The sequence below is a fragment of the Calonectris borealis genome, chromosome 4, assembly GCF_964195595.1.
Source record: "Calonectris borealis chromosome 4, bCalBor7.hap1.2, whole genome shotgun sequence".
Classification (NCBI taxonomy): domain Eukaryota; kingdom Metazoa; phylum Chordata; class Aves; order Procellariiformes; family Procellariidae; genus Calonectris; species Calonectris borealis.
This window is the reverse complement of record NC_134315.1, coordinates 7,292,144-7,310,559: the sequence shown is the minus strand read 5'-3', so window position 1 is coordinate 7,310,559 and position 18,416 is coordinate 7,292,144. Positions and strand designations below refer to the sequence as shown.

Sequence of the window (18,416 nt, the reverse complement as noted above, 5' to 3'; positions counted from 1 at the left end):
GAGGATCTTGTCCGACACTGGCGTTAAGTACAACTGTCATGATGGGGAAGGATAAAGATGTTTTTCTTCCCCACCCTCAAAGGTGACAAAGATGTTCTTTTTGGATAAAGTCTCCATGGAAGAATTTGAATGTTAAGGAGCAGTTGTTTTGTTTTTTTTTTTTCCACGGAAAGCAGAAGTCCTGTTTGCTCTCACATGGATTTTGGCAGCCACCCTGCACAGGAGTTGGACTTTCCCTTTGCAAGGGCGTGAGGGTCCCGCTCTTGAAAAAGTTATAAAATAATTACAAAACACCTTTGCTTGACATTAATTGATGGGTAGAACGAGCTAGAGAGAGAAGAGCTGTCTCAAGGCCAAGGGCTGCTTTTCAGCATCTCATTTGTAACGTGGCAGAGGGAACAGCTGGGGGGAGGCCGTCTGCCTCTTGTCAACCCCAGAGGGAAGGACAGACAGACAGATGCTCCCCGAGGAGCTGCCCTGGCATTATAAACGCCTCCGGTAGAGGGTGAGCGGCTTTCTACGTCTGACCCGACCCTTTCTCCCCCAGAGAGTCCTCACAAATCTTCCTCAACAGCTAGCAAAAATTGAAGTGACACAGCTGGGCCCCCAAAATGTCCTTTTTTCTTTTTTTTTCTTTTTTTTCTTTTCTTTTTTTTTTAATTTTCAAGTTTTGCCCAAGATAACATCGCAGGGGAGGCAAAGGAACGAAGCAAAGGGAACTGCAAGTGTGGAGGGTGTCTGCACCACCAGGCTCAGGGCCTCACACGACAGCACTCGTAGGGGCACTGCCCACCCCTAGCACCTGAAAATCATAAAGCAGATTCCAAAATAACAGGACTGGTTTAGAGGAGTCATGCAAAACTTGCTTTGGTTCTTCCTTTATTTCCCTTCTTGTGTCTAAGCCAGCCAACAAGGTTGGTGCATGCAACTTACATTTTCTATGTATCCTTCAAAATCATCCAGGCTGAAATCTTGTGAGTTAGTTTCTCTTTTCTTCAACTGAAAGCTGAGTTATTTCCCAATTTCCATGAGCCCAGAAAAATAATTTTAAGGGGAAAAACCCAGTGTCAGAATCCTTGAAATAATCCGTGAAATAATTGCTACCTCTTCAGCCTATGTATAGGTCCTCCATATTTCACATAAGCATAACACACTGCATCGGGTCCTCAACAAGTGTTTCTTTGAATACAAGCAATCCCCAGGTGATTAAAAATAAGTATGTGCTTAAACACTTGCTAAAAATGGTGTCTGAGATCAGAAACTTCTGTAGATGCAAAAGTGCATTGAAATACTTGGGTTTGTACTTCCCCTTGCGTGTCTCCAAGTGTCGTGCTACATGGATTTCAATGGATTCAAACCAGGATGAATTCAAATAGATGTGTCATACACTATTTTCCTTGTTTTATTTGACTTTAATTACTTCTTAACAGTACTGCTGTTTGAAAAATCTTTCTCAATTGAGGGTGTTGGTTCTGCCGAGGGCTGCTTGGCTCTTTTCCACTGAAATGCCCTTTCAACAACCACCACAAGCCTTTCCACAAAACAAAATCTTTTGGAAGAACCTCTTTTTCTGTGCCTGTGTGAAAATTTGTCTTTCTCAACTCTCTTCCCCTCCCCCAGATTTTAGGTTGGCTTTTCTTTGCACTTTTCCCAGAAGGAACAGAAACCCATGTTGGACTCCAGTGGGATGTGGAGCAACACTTGGGAGCAGTCAGACCTTGTTGTTATCACGCGTGAAAACACCTTGCTGCTAATAATAATAATGCTTGAATAATCTCTGGTGTTTTTTTTTTTTTATTCGAGGACTTTTGATGATTGTTTCCATAAAAAATAAGCATGGTGTAATTCCTAGCTCTCCCTAAAGTCAAAGATAAAGTTTGTACCCAGCAGAGAAGGGAAGACTGGGCTCACGATTCACGCATACGAACCACGTTGGGTGTGCGGCACAAGCCCTTCAGCCCGTGCATGAACGAAACCTTTGCACCTGTTTTGCCTTGGGCACTTGCCCAGGGTTTGGGCACAAGATTATCAGTTGTGTGGGTCTGTATTGCAGCAGCAGCAAGAAATCCTTATCGGGGCAACGTCTGCTTTACATGGGGCACTGTAGGCAAATACGGGATCTCACCTTTCTCAAGTTTACGCGGGTAAAATAAAACTCGGCCGACCGATGGGTCTGGTTTTCGGAGGGAGCCTTTGTCAGAGCAAAACAAAGTCTCTATACAAAGAGCTGTCAGTACCTTGCAGTTAAGACTGTAGCTCTCTGTCTTTCGTTCTGGGTTTGACAGCCCTTAACAAAACAGGGCTTTGGACTTCCAGGCACTAACCCCAATATAAAAAAATCACACCAGCTATAATAACAACTTTGCCTTACGCTGTGTTCATTGTATCAACCAAAACCATTGCTCGTTTGCTGACCTGTTCTCCAAGAGCAATATTAAATAGTTTAGATGTTGCAGTCCTCCTCCAGCTCTGCCTTAATATCTCTGTCTTGTAGCAAAACACCCTCCAACACATGCCACAGGCAGAAGGCCCTGCTCCGGTTTGAAGGCTGGGATACTCACAGCAGAAAGCTCATTCAATTACTTTGGTGCATTTTTCATCTCCCTCAGACAAGTTACTGGGTTTGTTGGTTGGGGTTTTTTTTTTGCATTTAGAATAGTATCTGCATTACTCTTGCAGAGGTAAAAGGGAAAGCGCCTGCAAGCATGTGAACAAAAAGATCCAAGTCAAGAGGCTATTAAAATTCATTCAGGCTTGTTCCTCTCTGCTGTTATTTCAGTTAGTGTCTGATAACTAAACTGTTCCCTTTTAATTCTGCATTGCACATTTTTTTGTTTCAAACACTTGTCTCGGTGGAACTTCGATGCTGTTTTTCCTTCTGGAGAAAGAAACCCCAAAGATGTATTTTCAACCTCCCGGCTCAGTGTTTCCCAGATATTTTGAATCAGGGACCTCTGCCAAGATTCACATTTTTCCACAGATCACCGCACACCCTCACACTCGCAGCAGAAAGCCATCGCGGCGACACAGACGTGGGGATGGACTCTGGAGCGGGTCTTACTGCCCTGGTTCTTGTTGCCCTTATTGCAGTCCAGGAGCCAGCACGGGAACCGGCGCTCACCCTTCTCACATCATCCAGGCCTAAGAAGATCTGGCAGATTTTTAAGGATATTTTAAAAAAACCACATCCTTGCTACCTTGGGATAATTATAATTATTTAGTACCAAGTTCTGATCTTCCTGAACGTGCCAGAGTTTAGCCTTCCAACACAGAGTCACCCCGGCATCCTTCACGTGGGTACTGGGACATGCACCAGGATCTTCCCCTCTCTACAAAAAACTGGATGAACAGGCAAGCAAAAGCCACAGTTTCTCCGGGGTGCAGGGTCATGGTTCATCACGTTAGACACACGTCAATCATCTCCAGCCAGAATTCACCCACCGCGCCTCACAGGCCAACATAAACACCCCCCCCCCCCCCCCCCCGCCCAGAAAACCCCTAAAAGCGTTGTTAATGCAGCCCTGCGGCTTTACCTGTTTAGCCTACTGGCTCTGTTCCCCTGGAAAAAATATTTTTGCCCATGGGGAGTATTTTGCACAAGTTGTTTTCTCTGCCTTATTTTTGCAACCCCCTGAAGCCGTGTCAGTAGTCAGAAGTCCACACAGAGATGAAGCCAAGGCTGGGGGAGACCTGGCTCCCTCTCGGGCCTGGGCGACATATCACATTCACCTTGATACCGGGGTCGGTCGATGCACGCTGTGCCTGGACCAGAGGGAACTCGATCACCAGCAGCGCTGGTTGCTGCTGGAGCAATTTTTGCTGCTGGAGCTGGAGCAGCTCCTTCCTTGCAGCAGGCAATGCCGTAGGAGGGCCAGCGAATGCTGGCAGCATTAACTTGCCATTTCCCAGCTCCCCAAAATGATCCTTCTCCCTCAGAAGCCAAAAGCAGAGGACAGAGGAATGAAGATTCCCATTTTGCTATAAAGCACTCCGAATTTCAAGGGAACACTGAGACAAAAAGAAAATTGTCGTGATAGAGAGTGTGAAAGCTGGAGTCTCCCAATGCAAAAGGGGCAGAGACGTGCTACCCTCTGACTGAGCTGAACCAAGAGCAGAAGTCAATGGGGAGTAATTACTGCCTGTTCAGAATGGCCCAAACCACTTCTGGATGAGAAGTCTCTACAGGGTAATATACACTTTTTCAAATGGGATCCACTGAGGGAGGACCCAGGATCCAAATCTGATTTTTCCAGTCTTCACATTCACTGCCCCAGAAATGCTACATTTTGCAGTGTGGACACTGCTGCATTTTACATTCCTAAAGGATCATTTTATAAACGTTCACGTAAATGCTCAGTCCTCCAAAGTACTGAGCCTTCCTGCCATAAGTGGGAATGGAAAGGACTTGCTGCCCGTGGTCACACTGCGATACCCCACGAGCTCAGGTCGTGCTCCTATAACAATTTAACTCATCACATTTTTTTCCAGGTTGGCTTCCTGCCCAGGTTAGCTCCCCAAAACACCCAACAGCAAGGTCAGAAGAGCTCTCACACTGATGCAAGGGAGTGAAAAGCCTGGGAGCAGAGCAGGACAAGGACAGGACAGCGGTGGGGTCAAGTTCAGTCATCTTCAGCTGCCATGAGATCACACCTGAGAAGCATGTACTGCCAGGATCCAAGCGGCCACGGTCGGGCATTTGTGCCACTAATGACCCAACTTAGCAGGACAGAAATCGAGTGCTTGACCTTTCCTAACATCATGTGAAGCAAATGTTCCATATGACATGTCTCCAGCATTATCTCCCAGGCACAGGTGCATGACTGCAATTAGAAATGAGCAGCATTTCGGACATAACAGCACCTTTCAAACCAAGTCAGCCCATCCAAAAACACTTGGAGGCTCAGTTACCACCTTCTTCCCACCCAACCTCCCCAGCACCTTGCCAGCTCAGGAAGCACCAAAAAATTCCCCCCTGAAGCCCCACAGCTATTACTTGGAAATTAAATTGGAAGCCACGACACCTCTCTGCACACTGGTAGATCTTAAACTTGGCGCTTGGTTTGTCCCGAGACCATTTCTCACCCCCACCCCTAATTCAGCTTCCGTAGAGAACAATGCTGCTGGTTTGTGTCCACAACAGATTTATTCCCTCCTTCTAGCAGCTCGCGCCGCCCGTACCTTCAAGGGGCAGTAGCTGCTTGAAGCGAATGGTTCCTTCTGGTTTCTGGGAATAAAAGGCTGCCCTCCATAATCAGGGTATTGTTCTCCCTAAATGGACCCAGACTCTGTAAACACGCTCCTCTGCACAGCACTGGGAGGGCGACTGCCAGCCTGTGTATACGTACACGCAGGGAATGTGTCCTGTTCTAAAAACCAGTAAATTATGTTAATTCATTTCCTCTGCTTAAACAGTGGTAATAAACTTCGGGAAAGGAGGAGGAAAAAGTAAACAAGAGTCAATTACAAAAAGGTGAGGGGGAGAGGTAACCAAATAACTCCACCAAATGTCTCCTTTGGGAAAGGACATTCACATTACAGCTTGGATGGGCTCCACGCAGCCCTCCCTCCATCCTGCTGGAGGTGTAAATGCGACCGTAACGATCTCTTTCTTTGTTTTTTTTTTTTTTTTTTAAATAAGGTTTCAGCCTGTTTTCATGAGTTCAGTCCTGGGAGCTGGGAAATGAGCCCCCACCGGTGCCCTGATCCACAGCGAGTACATCCCCGGGGGCTTTGCTCCACATGTGATGTGAGCGCTCCGGTGACCGAAGCCAATACGAATAGTCAGAGCCTATTTGTAATTTTCTAACAGGAAAATAATTTCACTAAGCAAACTACGATGCTTTGACTCAAAACCCTGATTAGCACAGTTTGAAAACAGGGCAGCATACTGTTCTGGGAATTAACTTGCTTGACCCCTAGTCTATAATGGCACTCAAATAATCTGTGAGTCAGACGAAGTTGAAAAACTCTTGGAAGACCACACTGAAAGAATTTACTGGATTTATTGGATTTTCTAGGATAAAAGAAAAATAAGCCTCAAACTCCACTTAGGTAGTCTGTAGTCTTCAGAAAGACAAGCTTTTTCTCCTGACACCATGTAGAAGGGGAATGCTGCCTATGCTGAGCAGCACTTTCTGGGTCTCTTTTTTACATTTTTTTTTTTTCTTCACTGGAAACTCTCAATAAATAGTAATAATTATTATAAATATACAGGTCTATTGCTGTGACTACTTTTGAGTGTCAGCACCTTGCTGTTTTCTTCCTTGGGATCAGTGGTGAAACATGGGGAAAAGGGACAGATTCCCATCCCTGTGAATCTACAATCCTCCTTCCAACAGGAGTATTCATAGGGAGAAGAGCCCTAAATTGAACTTCAAATTAAATATCCTGAGGCTGCTTTACCGGTTGCAAAACAGGACTACTCTAGTGTTTCCAATGAAATTCCAATGCCAGGAATAATCCTGTATATAGCACTGTCACAAAATACTGCTTGAAATCCTCCAAATCCCCTGGCTTACCCCTGTTTGAGCAAGCAGGGAATCAGGAAAAGCATTCTGCCGTAGTGATACAAGCAGGACCGTGCTCTGGTCTAGATAAAACACTGACCCATCCTACCTTATGGTTTCTCCAGCCCCTGAGCAAAACGCTCTGACTAGCCTCTACCACTTCTTTGTGTCTCTTTGTATCCCAGAAACAATAGATGGGTGCCGAGAGCAGTGGCAAACATTTTCAGATAACAAATCTGGCAATTAGAAATCAACTGTCCAAAGCCAGTTCTCCTGCATATGCAAATATCTCCCTAATAGGTTTACGATTCCTTGTCAATCAAACCTGTCAAGGAAAAGTAAACACCTGTCCTGGCTATAATTAAGTTGAAAGCTCCACTCTCATTAGCCCTTAACGCAATTAACCCTGGCAATACTGCATTTCTCATTGGTTCTGAATACCAGGAGGAGGAAAGATACTCATCAGCTCTGATCTGTTAATCTAGTTTTATATTAACTGTTGCAGATCACGATGAACCCTCCCATGGCTTGGTGCCACACTGTACAGAACTGAAACAACCTGGTCTTACGAGGCCCCAATTTCTGCTCTCTGGTAGGATTATGAACTCAAATCCTACTCACAGCTACTCAGCCACAACTCGCTGAACCTAAAGGGACTACCACCTTTGTAATGGAGAGCAATATCCAACCCTGATTATTAAAATATGAAACGACTTCTCAGAGCACAGAGCCTGATCTCCATATGCTGGTAGAGCTGGCAACTCTTCTCCCAGTTTCCCACTTTAAACTGCCCATTAAACACTTCCTAATATTACTTGTCTGGCTAAAGAAACACTGTGATTGTCACCAAAATGTTGTGTTAATCTGCAGAACATCATCAAAGATTTTGATCCTCCCAGAAGGCAAGCGAGATGGCTCACAGCATCCTCTCTCAGAAGGCTATCCACACTCTGAAGGAGTTTTAGCCACCGGTTTTACATCGACTGGTCGATGCCAAAGAAGCGTTCTTCCTTCCACAGAGAGCCTGCAGTATCCCTGGGGAGATATTCCACAATGTCCAGAGGTTTACCCTGTTATTCATTAACCCTTCCATCCTTGACATGCAGTTCATACACCTGTAACTCGTCTGACACTTGTCATTGCTTAACCAGTGTTAACAGATCTGTTTAGGCGAGAACAACCACTGAGAAAAATAGCTTCCTCAATTACTCCAACTCACACAAATCTATTAGTCAAGAAGAAAAAGGAGGAAAAAAAACAATTCACTGTGCTCCAGTGTCTGTAGCAGCCTAACTCCAGTAGTTTGGCGTGTTCAGCTTTGGGAGGCTGGTGGGGCTGAGTAACTGCCCCTTCTCCCTCCTTTGGGATTGATTTGGCCTCACCCTATCCACTTCTGTCTAGAAGAAGGAAGATTTAAATCCATACAAGGCAACAGTAAAATACCAGCCACCACAATGAAACCCCTCCCTTTTACAACAGCATGCTTCTACTCACAGTCACACGTTGGTCAAAAACTAATTAAGCATCACACCTATACCTAACAATGGGGGGCACCTGGGACGACAGAGCTGAAAAGAGAAATACAGCACAGATTCGGAGAAGCCGCATCCCAACAACCTCTTCAGAGCGCACGCGTGCCCACTCGAGACCCTCTCCCAAGGCTTGGCTGCCCCAGGCCTCGAGAGCAGCAGTACACCAATCCGGCCTAAATTTTCTCTGGGAGGTTGGCTAATGCTTACATTTCCCTCCACATCCTCCTCCAGCTTTTTCCTTCTCCTGAATAGCTTGTTCTGGGCAGAACTAGCAAGCCCACAATTGCCACAAAGAGTCTGCACAACGCCAGTACCGAACTCCTACAGTCATCAGTTCACTGGACATGTGCGAGCAAACCCAGCAAGGAGAATACAAATTTTAAAAAAAATGCCTATTGCACAAATTAAGTCCCCATTTCTGCATTTGTCTGCTGTTCCTGTGTTTTTATCTAACATGTACAAATACTGACAGCTCCTAAAATACCCACCAAAGTCAACACCACCCAAGCGGCATCTAGGGTATGACACCTCTCGCATTACTCACTTCTCAATCACTTGACAAGATACCCAAGGTTGTGTAAATCTTTCATGAAATAAATTGATCAGACATAAAGAGAAATGATTTTGGGTCCCATCAAGCTAGAAGCCACTTGTAGAGAGGCTGAGAATAGAGGTGCAGCAGTCCTGAGAAACATTAACCTGCTCTGAGAAGCCTCTGTTCCCAATTTACATTTTTCTTCCCTTAGTGAAGCTCAGAATTAAGTTTGAACCCTTAATGGAAGAAGTAGCCTGGAGTTATTGGCTGAATTTCTTCCTGAAAATTGGAGTGGTTGGGATGAAATAAAAACGTTAGGTTATTCGCAGCACTGCTGGATACCGTGTTTCTACTGCGATACAATGGGGAGACTGTGTAATCAGGGCAACCAACCAAACTCCATGCAGCCCGTGTTTATTTGACTCGGAAGGGGAAAAAAAAAAAAAGAAAAATCAGAGATGTGAATGGATTCAGCAGCAAACGGCATATATTAACTTGTTAAATAACACTCAGGCCACTCTTCAGCCCCTCCACACCCAGCAACACCACCCGTAGAACGGCACCCTTTCTTTGGGGATAAACCCCTCTGCGGCAACCCAAAGTTAAAGCAATGAATTTCCAAGTTGCTTTCAGCCCTGGCAGCGCACGCTCCGGCCACCAGCCAGAGCTCGCAGCGGGCAGAAGCAATGTGTTTCTAGAATAAAAAAATGGAGTCCAAACTGTCTCCGGTCAAGCAGGATCCAAAATACCACGCTTAGCCCACATTTCTTCTGCTGTCGTACATGAGGGATCCATACAGAGGTTGATATCACAGATAATCTGTGTAAGTCACCCTTCAGGGATGGATCCAAAGCCCATGGGTGCGAGTAGGAGTCACGGCAGCAACACTCACAGGCTCTGAATCAGGTCCTAACCTGTTAAAACTGGCATGGGCTGCAGCTGCGTATCTCATACGACATCGGGGCAGCAGGAACAGAGTATTCAAGCTCACTTTTGGAAATATTTTTTCTTTTACCTTAGTACCACGGCTGCTACAAATGAGCACCAGACTCAACAGGCTTATATCAGACAGTGGTCATCGCAATTTCTACATTCACACTGGTTGAACTCTTAAAAAGAAATCCCTTATATGACCAAAAATGTTCCACCTTGGTGTAAAAGATTAGGACAACACAGCTAATTAGGTCAACACAGCTAAATATGTATGGAGGCATTATTATTAGAGAGAGCTCCAAGTCAAGGCTGATTACAGAGAACAAGAAAAGGAACAGAAATCCAAATTAAATGTTCAAAACAAGATCAAATGCATTTCAGCTTGAGCAGCCCACCAGAAAACCCAGGAAGGGGTCAGATGAAAGACAAACTGCTTGAAACAAGACAAAATGAACAGGTTAATGAAAGAAAGGGGAGAAAGGAGCATTTCCAGCGACTCCTGTAATGCTGGGATACATTTGCACGGACCTTTTGAGCAGCACGATTTTACAAGTCACTGCAGATACAAGTAGGAGCTTCATGTCTCAGGAAAATCAGAAAGCTGCACTGGTTCTACTCCCACTGAATAAATAAAGCTATGACTAAAGGTTGATGTTTGGGGTTTTTTTGGTTTTTTTTTTTTAAATTCAAAGTAGGCACCAGAGGACCTCTGCATTATTATTTTCCCCTTTTGGTGGAAATTTTTATCTCTTCCAGTAATTGATCCAAAAATCCACAGCCAGACAGTGACCATCTCTACTGCATTCACACTATTCCATAACGAGTATTCTGCACCCAGGTGTACCAGCGTCAGTCGTGGCAAGAGTCGCTCGAAAAGGAATTATCAGACGGGTCTTTGGGAAAGATCAGCTCTATCAGCCAATTCATGCCAGGTGACAAACTTCATCTTTAGTTAATAAATTAGTACCAATGGTCCCAAACCTTGAAAAGCGGGTTCTTACTTGCTAGCAAATGTTACTTTTGCTTTCTGGTTTTTGAATGACATTTTTTTCCTGAAAGAACCATTTTCCTTGTATTGCTCAAGCACCACCTCATGGCACATGAAAGTTTCTTCTGTGGCTAAGAGTCAGACTTTGGAGTGTAGCCTTTGCTGTCTACAAGTTCATCACAGAAAAGACGTATTTTAATTTGGTGCTTGCATCTTTTAATGAAGGTCAAAGAAACATACAGACTTGGAAAACAAAGTTATAAAAACTTTAAGGAAAATCTAAATCTATTTGAGCAATTTGCCGAGTTTTGTAATATTCCTAATAAAAAAAAAAATAAAATCAACCCTAATTTTCCAGTATGACGCACACTGTATTTTATGTTTAAACTCAGCCGCAATTTAAAGCAGCCGACAGCCTCAGAAGAAGGGAGGAACCAGGGTTTAAAAAAATAACCAGGATTTTCTTAGATCGTCATGTTGACTCTAGGTACAAGTCATGCTGACAGATTATTCATGAGCAAGTTCCCCAAAAGCACGATCCAAAAAACGTCCCAAACTTAACCAGAAGATGTGCAGTGACTTACATAAGATCTGAATCAGGCTGTTAGATCTGAACATGCTTCTCTTTCACAAATGAGAAATGACCTAAGCGTTATATCTGGTAACAACCATTCAACAAGAATAAAGGAGCGAAACAGAAGCGAACAACCACCTCTCTTATATTACCATTATTTATCTTTTCCACATTTACTACCATTCACTCTTACAAACCCCAAAGTTACAGAATGGTAAATATGTTCACCAGAATGAAGACCTTATCTCCCAAGAAACGAAAAAAACCTTCTAGCGTCCTATTCCCTTTCCTCCAACATTCAGAGAAACAAAAATGGCACATAACATAATTTCTGCATGAAACAATTGAATTTTGAGGTGGCCCTATCAGCAAATTCCCTGTAAAGCAGGCATCAACCAGGTTTGCAAGCCAAGTGTCACACAGAGAAGTGCCAGAGCAGAAAGCAGGTAAGGTCCCATTCTTCACTTCCCTACGCAATGCACAGAAAACAAAATCAACATCCAAACTAATTAATTTCCAGCAGAATATCAGTTTACGCGCTAACAGGAGGGTTGTTACTGCTCTTACCAAAAACTTCTAAACATACCATCTGAAATTTTGTTTAAGCCACGGGACCAAGCCAAGCACATCTCAATGTTACCATGTACGGTCACCAACGCGAATACGATGGCAACTTGACAGATTTGGAACAAATATTGCGTTGTGTGTCACCGAGATAACATAGGCAGGAAAATATCGGATTGTATTACCTGTATCCGACCGGAGGTGTGGAGTGGTAGGAGCTATGTTGCTGCAGGACATAGTCATTAAAGGTTAGTGACCCAAGATGGCATTCGTCCCCGCGGAGGAGGGCCAGGGCAGGACACTGAGGACTTTTATGCCCAGTATAGGGCTGCTTGGAGAGAACAGGAATGGAGTGACACGAGGGACGAGCCACCGGACCTGCACTATTATCCCAGGTTCAGGGCTGACACTCTCCGGTGCAGCTGGCAACCGGGCTGAAGCTGCCGCCCTACGCCTTGGCTGTCAGCCGGAGGGCATAGTCCCTTTTAGAAAACCACAGCACGTAGGTTTTGTTCTCAAAGAGTGGATTTTGTGCACACAGAAGTTCTTGGCTTCACCTGTGAGGGAAAGAAGGGGCTTGGATATTTACCAAAACAGCTCCCGAGGAAGACTTTTTTGGTACAGGCTCCCTCCAGGAGATCCTTAGCCCGGAACAAGATTGGTCACTGGGGGAGTTATTCCAGATTAAGTTTTTTGGAAGAGTTATTCCAACGCATTTGCAGGTGTAGACAAGCCCTTAGCCAAAGTCTTTAAATTTCAGCCCCGAAAGCATTGGTTCAAACTTAGCCAGAGCTACCTCATCCCTCCAGACACAGCGAGTTCTGCACCTGGACCTCTAAGATCAGACCTGTTCCCTGCTTTGTGTGGATACTTTGAATGTATTGCCTCTTTCTTAAGAGTTTATCTTGGTTTCCTAAGATATCCCCGTTTTTGCAGTGTTCTGTACATCAGCGATGTGACACATTGGGTCACAAGAAGGGACAGAGCCAGTAGGCACAGCTCCGAACCTGGAAAAATGCCCGCGTTTGCTGGGCGAAAAAAAAAAGTTGCCGCATTAGCCCAATCAGTCATCCCTGCGGGGCCCTTCGCCTTAAAAGGCATCACCTAAGTAAAGATGTAAAAATAATACAACGTAACATTTAACGCAAGATTGCAGCTGAGCGCTCAACTGTCAGGAAATATCCAAGCCGGAGCGCGTGGGCAACTTCACTCTGCCCCCTTGTGCAAACGCACCACGGCACAGCCCTTCCCCGACCACGGGCACGCGATCAGCCGGCTCCAAATTAACATCCCAATTCCAGCATAAGCTACTTTTGCCTTATACAAGGAGAAGAGAAGGACCAGCACTTTCACAGAGAGCCTCCTCAGCCACCTTCCTCACTTGATTGCAAGCCAGCGAGCACCTATTTAACTTCTGACGCCTCAGATTAGGAGGCGTTGGCACGCTTTGGGCCACACACGTCTGATTTGCAATCAGGATACAGATATTAAACGCTGTTTGGCCAAAACAAAGAGCCCTTCTTCCCCCGGAGTAAAGCCTCGCGACCTCAAACTGAGATTTGGCCAAAGGACTGTCTATAAAACCCGAGCGACTGAAACAGGTAACATTTATACATCTCCAGCGACCGAACCCACCGTATGATACATTCGGAAAAAATCCACAGGCACGTTAACAACTGGGCACATTTTTCCAAGAATCTGAAATTATCCCAATGTAAACATCTAATAATTGGGGATATTTGACAGCACAAAATAAGGTCACAACGTGCCAGAGAGTGTCTCACCTCTGAAAGATTGATCCTTCATCTATCTCCTCCGCTATCACGAATACTCTCAACCTCAAAAGGTGCAAAGCAGAATTTAAATGTTAGGGGTTTGTCTATTTTTTTTACAGCAATGACACCTTTTTCTTCTTCACTTTCCCTCTCCTGACACCAGCACATGAATGAATGACATTTTTCATGGCTTTGGCCCTGGTTTTTAAACTCTATTTCTACATCGTTTTAAATAACCAGGACCATCTCCCCATCCACTTGCAGAATGGATTTTTCCAGCTCTGAAAAGAGTTCAAATAACCCAATTACCAATATGATCCTATCAAAGTTATATTAAAAAGACCTTTCCATAGGAAAAACAATGATGTCGTGAAATTACCGCTGTTAATTTTCTGTCGCTTCTTCACACGACAATAGCCCAGAGCACTTCATTTTCCAGGGGCAATAAAAGAGTACAAGCAAGACAAGTGCAAACCAAATTTAAACAGGGTCAGCCAGTAAAGCAGCCGCTACTCGGCTCACAACAGAGACAAAAATCTTTTTGTCTTCTCCTGCCCACTTCAGATCTTTTCCGGAACTCCACCAACTTCTCAGGTCCATTGCAATAATATACATCCATGAGGTCATCTTAATTCATACACTGCTGCCCATTGCCTACAACTTAAACTGAGTCTCCATTGTAAACCTTGCCTGGAATTCAGGCTTGCAGGACTTACAGCCTATATACTGTTTTCTTTTTCATTCAGCTTCCAGCCGAATCATTTTATAGTACTTTTGCCTCCATAAAATATTTGCTTGGGAGCCAATGCCAAGAAGGAAAAAAAAGCAACGCACTAACCAAACCTTGGGTTTTTAGAGTAACGCTCCCCCTCTCCTTTCCCACCCTCACCCCCAAGGTTTATTTTTGGCAAGCTACGGCCTAAGCGAAGGGCAAGTCTAAACCTTTTAATTCGCCACTCTGTGGCACTGGGTGATTTAAAGGTCTTTCAACAATTCATGCAACTCTGATACTGTTGGGAATTGCAGCTGGAGCAATCTGCATCCTAAAGCCATACCCCCATTCTCCTGGAACAATGCAGCCCCTCCTTTGTGACCAGAGCCGGGGGAGCTGAAAGCATGGTTTCTCATTCAGGCTTTCCAGGGACAGCACCCACCAAGGTATGACAGAGGCAAGAGCGGAGGAAAAGCCACTGCTCCTTCCACTCTTTGCTTTGCTTAAAGCACCTTCCCATAAAGAAACTTCTTTTTTTCCCCCGTCACTCCCAGGTCAATGTATTTCAATTTGCCTCTGGTAGGGTAACCTGTTTATTGAAATCTGATCAACTGCTGCAACCCCAGCGTTAAAATGTTGGGAACTGTCATTTGTCTGTCACCGAGGAAGTTAATGGATGTGTTTGTTTAGTTTGCTAGTGGGAATATACAGGGCAGAGGCTGGAGGGATTACAGGAGGGGAGAGGTATTTCTGATCCACAGAGGAATGCAGTTGCTTTTCTTTAAAATTGTCTGTGTATTTTTACACACGCACGAGAAAAGCCCCTGGAAGTTCACCTGCACCTAAGAGACCTCAGCAAACGTGGAGCGACCGCGCTCCATCCAAACCGATGGCCCCGAAACACACAGGTAAGGTGGCACCACACGTGGGCACGAGCCTGCACCCCTGCGCAGATAAGCAACGTGTAGGGGATGAGTCCGCGCTGACAGCAACTCCCTTATGGGGTCCCTCCGAGGGCACCGCGGGCGTTTGCGGAGCTCGAGCCCAGCGGAGCAGAGGGAAGGGTGCGAGTCGCAGAGCGTTTGCAGCAAGCGCGGTCTCCTTACCTCTCGCCGAGTCCGAAAATGCAATTATCCCGGCAAAAAGGAGCGCGAGCTGCAATTCCATTTTGAAAACCAGATCCCTCCGTATCATACAGGCTACCGTCCTCTCAGACCTGGAGGCAGGAAAAAGGAGAGCAAAATAATTACCGGGGGAAAAAACCCAAACGACCCACAACTTTGCAGAGTTTGAAAACCTATTGCGAAGACTTAAGAGCAGAAACAGCAAATGAAAGAGCAACGTACTTGTAATTCATTCCTTGGCGCTCAGCAAGTAAAACTTTGCCCTCCTCTCTGCTTTAGCCTGATATAAATCAAGAACCCACTGAGGCCAGTAAGCTCCTCTAAGTTTACAGTTAATGCATAATTCTTTGGTATCCTGTACAGAGCCAGTCTGGAAGGCAAACAAAACACTAGCAAGTGGCCATAAAACAAGATTTCAGGTTAACAATTTGCGGAGGAACTTGGGGAAGGGGGAGGAGGAATGTTACCTCTCCCATCAGCAGCCCAGAAAACTTTGTGTTGCTGCTTCAGTGCCCCTCAGACAGGCTCCGCTCTGGGTACGCGCCTTCCTCCACGCCGCAACTTCTCTGAACAGCACTGATTTTTCCTTTCCTCTCCCCCCCCCTCCCCAAGCCCCACTTGTTCCCGTGTGCTCCAGAGGTGCGTCCCAAAGCAAAACCGCACTTAGTTATCAATTCTTGAAGATGCCTTCGCTGTGATACGCAAACCCGGGGTAGATCAGGTTTACATTAATTACACCCTGTTCTCCTCCTAAAACTCTCACTCTCTAAACACTGTCTGAATTCCTCACCCTTGTAAACTCCCCGGTTTAAACACTCCGTGCCCCCAGGACACACAACAACCCGTGTACAGCATCCAGCAAAGCAAATACGGACGCTTTGCCATTAGCTTCCCAATGTACAGCGGGGAGCTGGGAGGGAGGGAGGGCGCCGGGGCCGGTGGGCGGCCGGCAGGGCCGGGCAGGCGGAGGGGGCTCCCCCCGGGGCAGGACCCGGGGCCCCGCGGGGCGCAGCGCGGCTCAGCCCCGCGGCGGCGGCGGCGGCCGGTAACGTGATATTCGCAGCCGGGAACTGGGGTCGGGGAAGGGAGGCTGGGATGAGGGGGGGGGACACCCAGCGCGATGCCACCTGGTGCTGCCCCCCGCCTCGGGGCAACCCCGGCGGCTCCCAGCTGTGCGTTAGTGTCTCCCCGACCCAGCGCCGACCCAGGCGGGGGTCTCCCGGCCGGGGGTGGTGGCTTGGGGGGCACTTACCTTGGCTGCTGCCGGGGTCTAGCACCGTGCGCTGGCGCCCGTCCCCGCCGCTCGCCGCCTCATGCCCTCCGCGGCCACGGCGCCCGGCGGGGCGCTCCGCCGCCGGCCTCTACCTCATCCCCCCCCGGGGGCTGCCCGCTGCCTTGGGGGGGTGCCCTCCCCACGGAGCGGCTCCCCCTTCACCACCGGCTTTTTACCAACACCCCCCGCCCTGCTTCGCCCCAGGGGCGATTTTTCTACTAGGGAGCCACGGGCGAGGAGCTACGGAAAAGGGGGAAAAATCTTGTAAATTATTTTTCCTGCTTTCCGGGTCGGGCTGAGCGTGTGTGTGCGGGGAGGGACAGCGGGGACCTGACAGATCCGCCGGGGCTCCGCAGCCGCGGGATGCCCGGTGATGCCGTCCCGCGGCTCGCCCAGCCGGAATCCCGTTTAAGGAGCGAGGGGAGGAGGGGAAAGGGGCTGGGGAAGGGGAGGGGAGGGAGGGGGGGGGAGAGCCGGGGCGAGCGAAACAAGCGATAAAGCAACTTTCCCTGCAGGGCTTTGTGGCTGTGGGGGCAGAGCCGCCGAGGAGGGCGGTGCGGTGCCGCCCCGCTCCAAACTTCGCACCAATCCCCGGGAGCCCCCGCCCTCCCCGCCGGCCCGCTCCGCGCCGCCGCTCCCCTTAACCCTTTGCAGGAGCGGCGGAGGGGAGGACCGGCGACCCGCCGAGCTCCGTGTGCGCCTCGGAGCGGCGGAGCCCGGCCCGGTGCCCCCCTGCCCGCTTTGCACCCCACGGCGGGGGAGCCCCGGAGCGCCCTAGAACCCCCCCCCCCCCCCCGCCACCCCTCCGGCGCCCCGCAGCCCCCCGGGGCAGCCGTGCCGGCCCTCTGCCCTGCTGTGCCCCTGAGCATCCCCCCCACGCACCCTCTGGGGCCCACGTAGCCCCCGTAAGCCCAGCGGCGGTGGAGACCCCCAGCCCCGCAGCCCCTCCGTGCACCCCGCAGCCTCCCCCGTGCACCCCGCAGCCCCCTCCCATGCACCCCACAACCCGTCCCTGCCAAACCACCCCTCTTCCCAAGGCAAGGAGAGAGCCCCGTCTGTAGAAACCCACCGTGGAGGCAGGGAGGGAGAGACCGGGGTCGGCTACGACGTTCTGATCTCTCGGCTTGGATGCAAATCGTGCCAGAAAGAGACTGGACTGAACTAAACTAAACCAACTGGAAAATAAACTGTGGAGATGTCTGTTCCTTAGATTAACTGTTACAATTATTTATTATTTAGTTTCAAACAGGACTCGGCTGATGCATCTGCTCTTACAGCAAATTACTCTCTGCACAGGATGAAAATCAACCTGGCAGAATTCACCAAACAGACTAAACAAACGACAAGAAAAAAAAGCTGCCTCAACAGCTATACTTTTATATCTGGAGAGAAACAATGTTACTGTTGATGTTATTGTTTATTAGATCTCTTATTTGATATGCTCCAGCATGAAGGCCTCCTTGATGTCTCAATACTAATTCAATGTGATAGGCACTAGGAGAACCCCTAAACCCAAGCCAAGAAGTAGTTTGAACATCCATCTTATCTATTTTGTTAGGATTATGAAATCACACCCTCTAGTATTATTACTACTAAATATTTTTACTCAGTGGTTCCTGACAGCATTAAATCTTGAATACACAAAATCAATGTGAAAAACATTCAAGACTAAACATATAAACCCCCTGAACCAGAAACAAACAAAACGGCTGACAATACTCTTTTTATATTTTACATATTTATATCATCATTTTTATTATTAAAGTTCATTCATCTGAGAAATCCCAGATGGACTACTCCTCCTATCAGGCAATAACTTCAGCCTCATTGACTTCAAAGACAGTGTTGACTGAGGCAAACCTTCAGGACTTGACCTACATGGTCATATTCATGCCACGGA

The 18,416-nt window shown here is 47.2% G+C and overlaps 1 protein-coding gene across 1 annotated transcript in view; it reads right to left on the bottom strand.

The window, feature by feature from the left end:
• FGFRL1 (fibroblast growth factor receptor like 1) overlaps positions 1 to 15,321 on the bottom strand; it is a 176,220-nt gene extending 160,899 nt beyond the window's left edge. The window contains exon 1 of the mRNA XM_075148479.1: positions 15,226 to 15,321. Within this exon, the coding sequence (XP_075004580.1) occupies positions 15,226 to 15,313 (88 nt within the window). The 5' untranslated portion in view covers positions 15,314 to 15,321. The remainder of the gene's footprint in view (positions 1 to 15,225) is intronic.
• Positions 15,322 to 18,416: the final 3,095 nt, after the last annotated feature.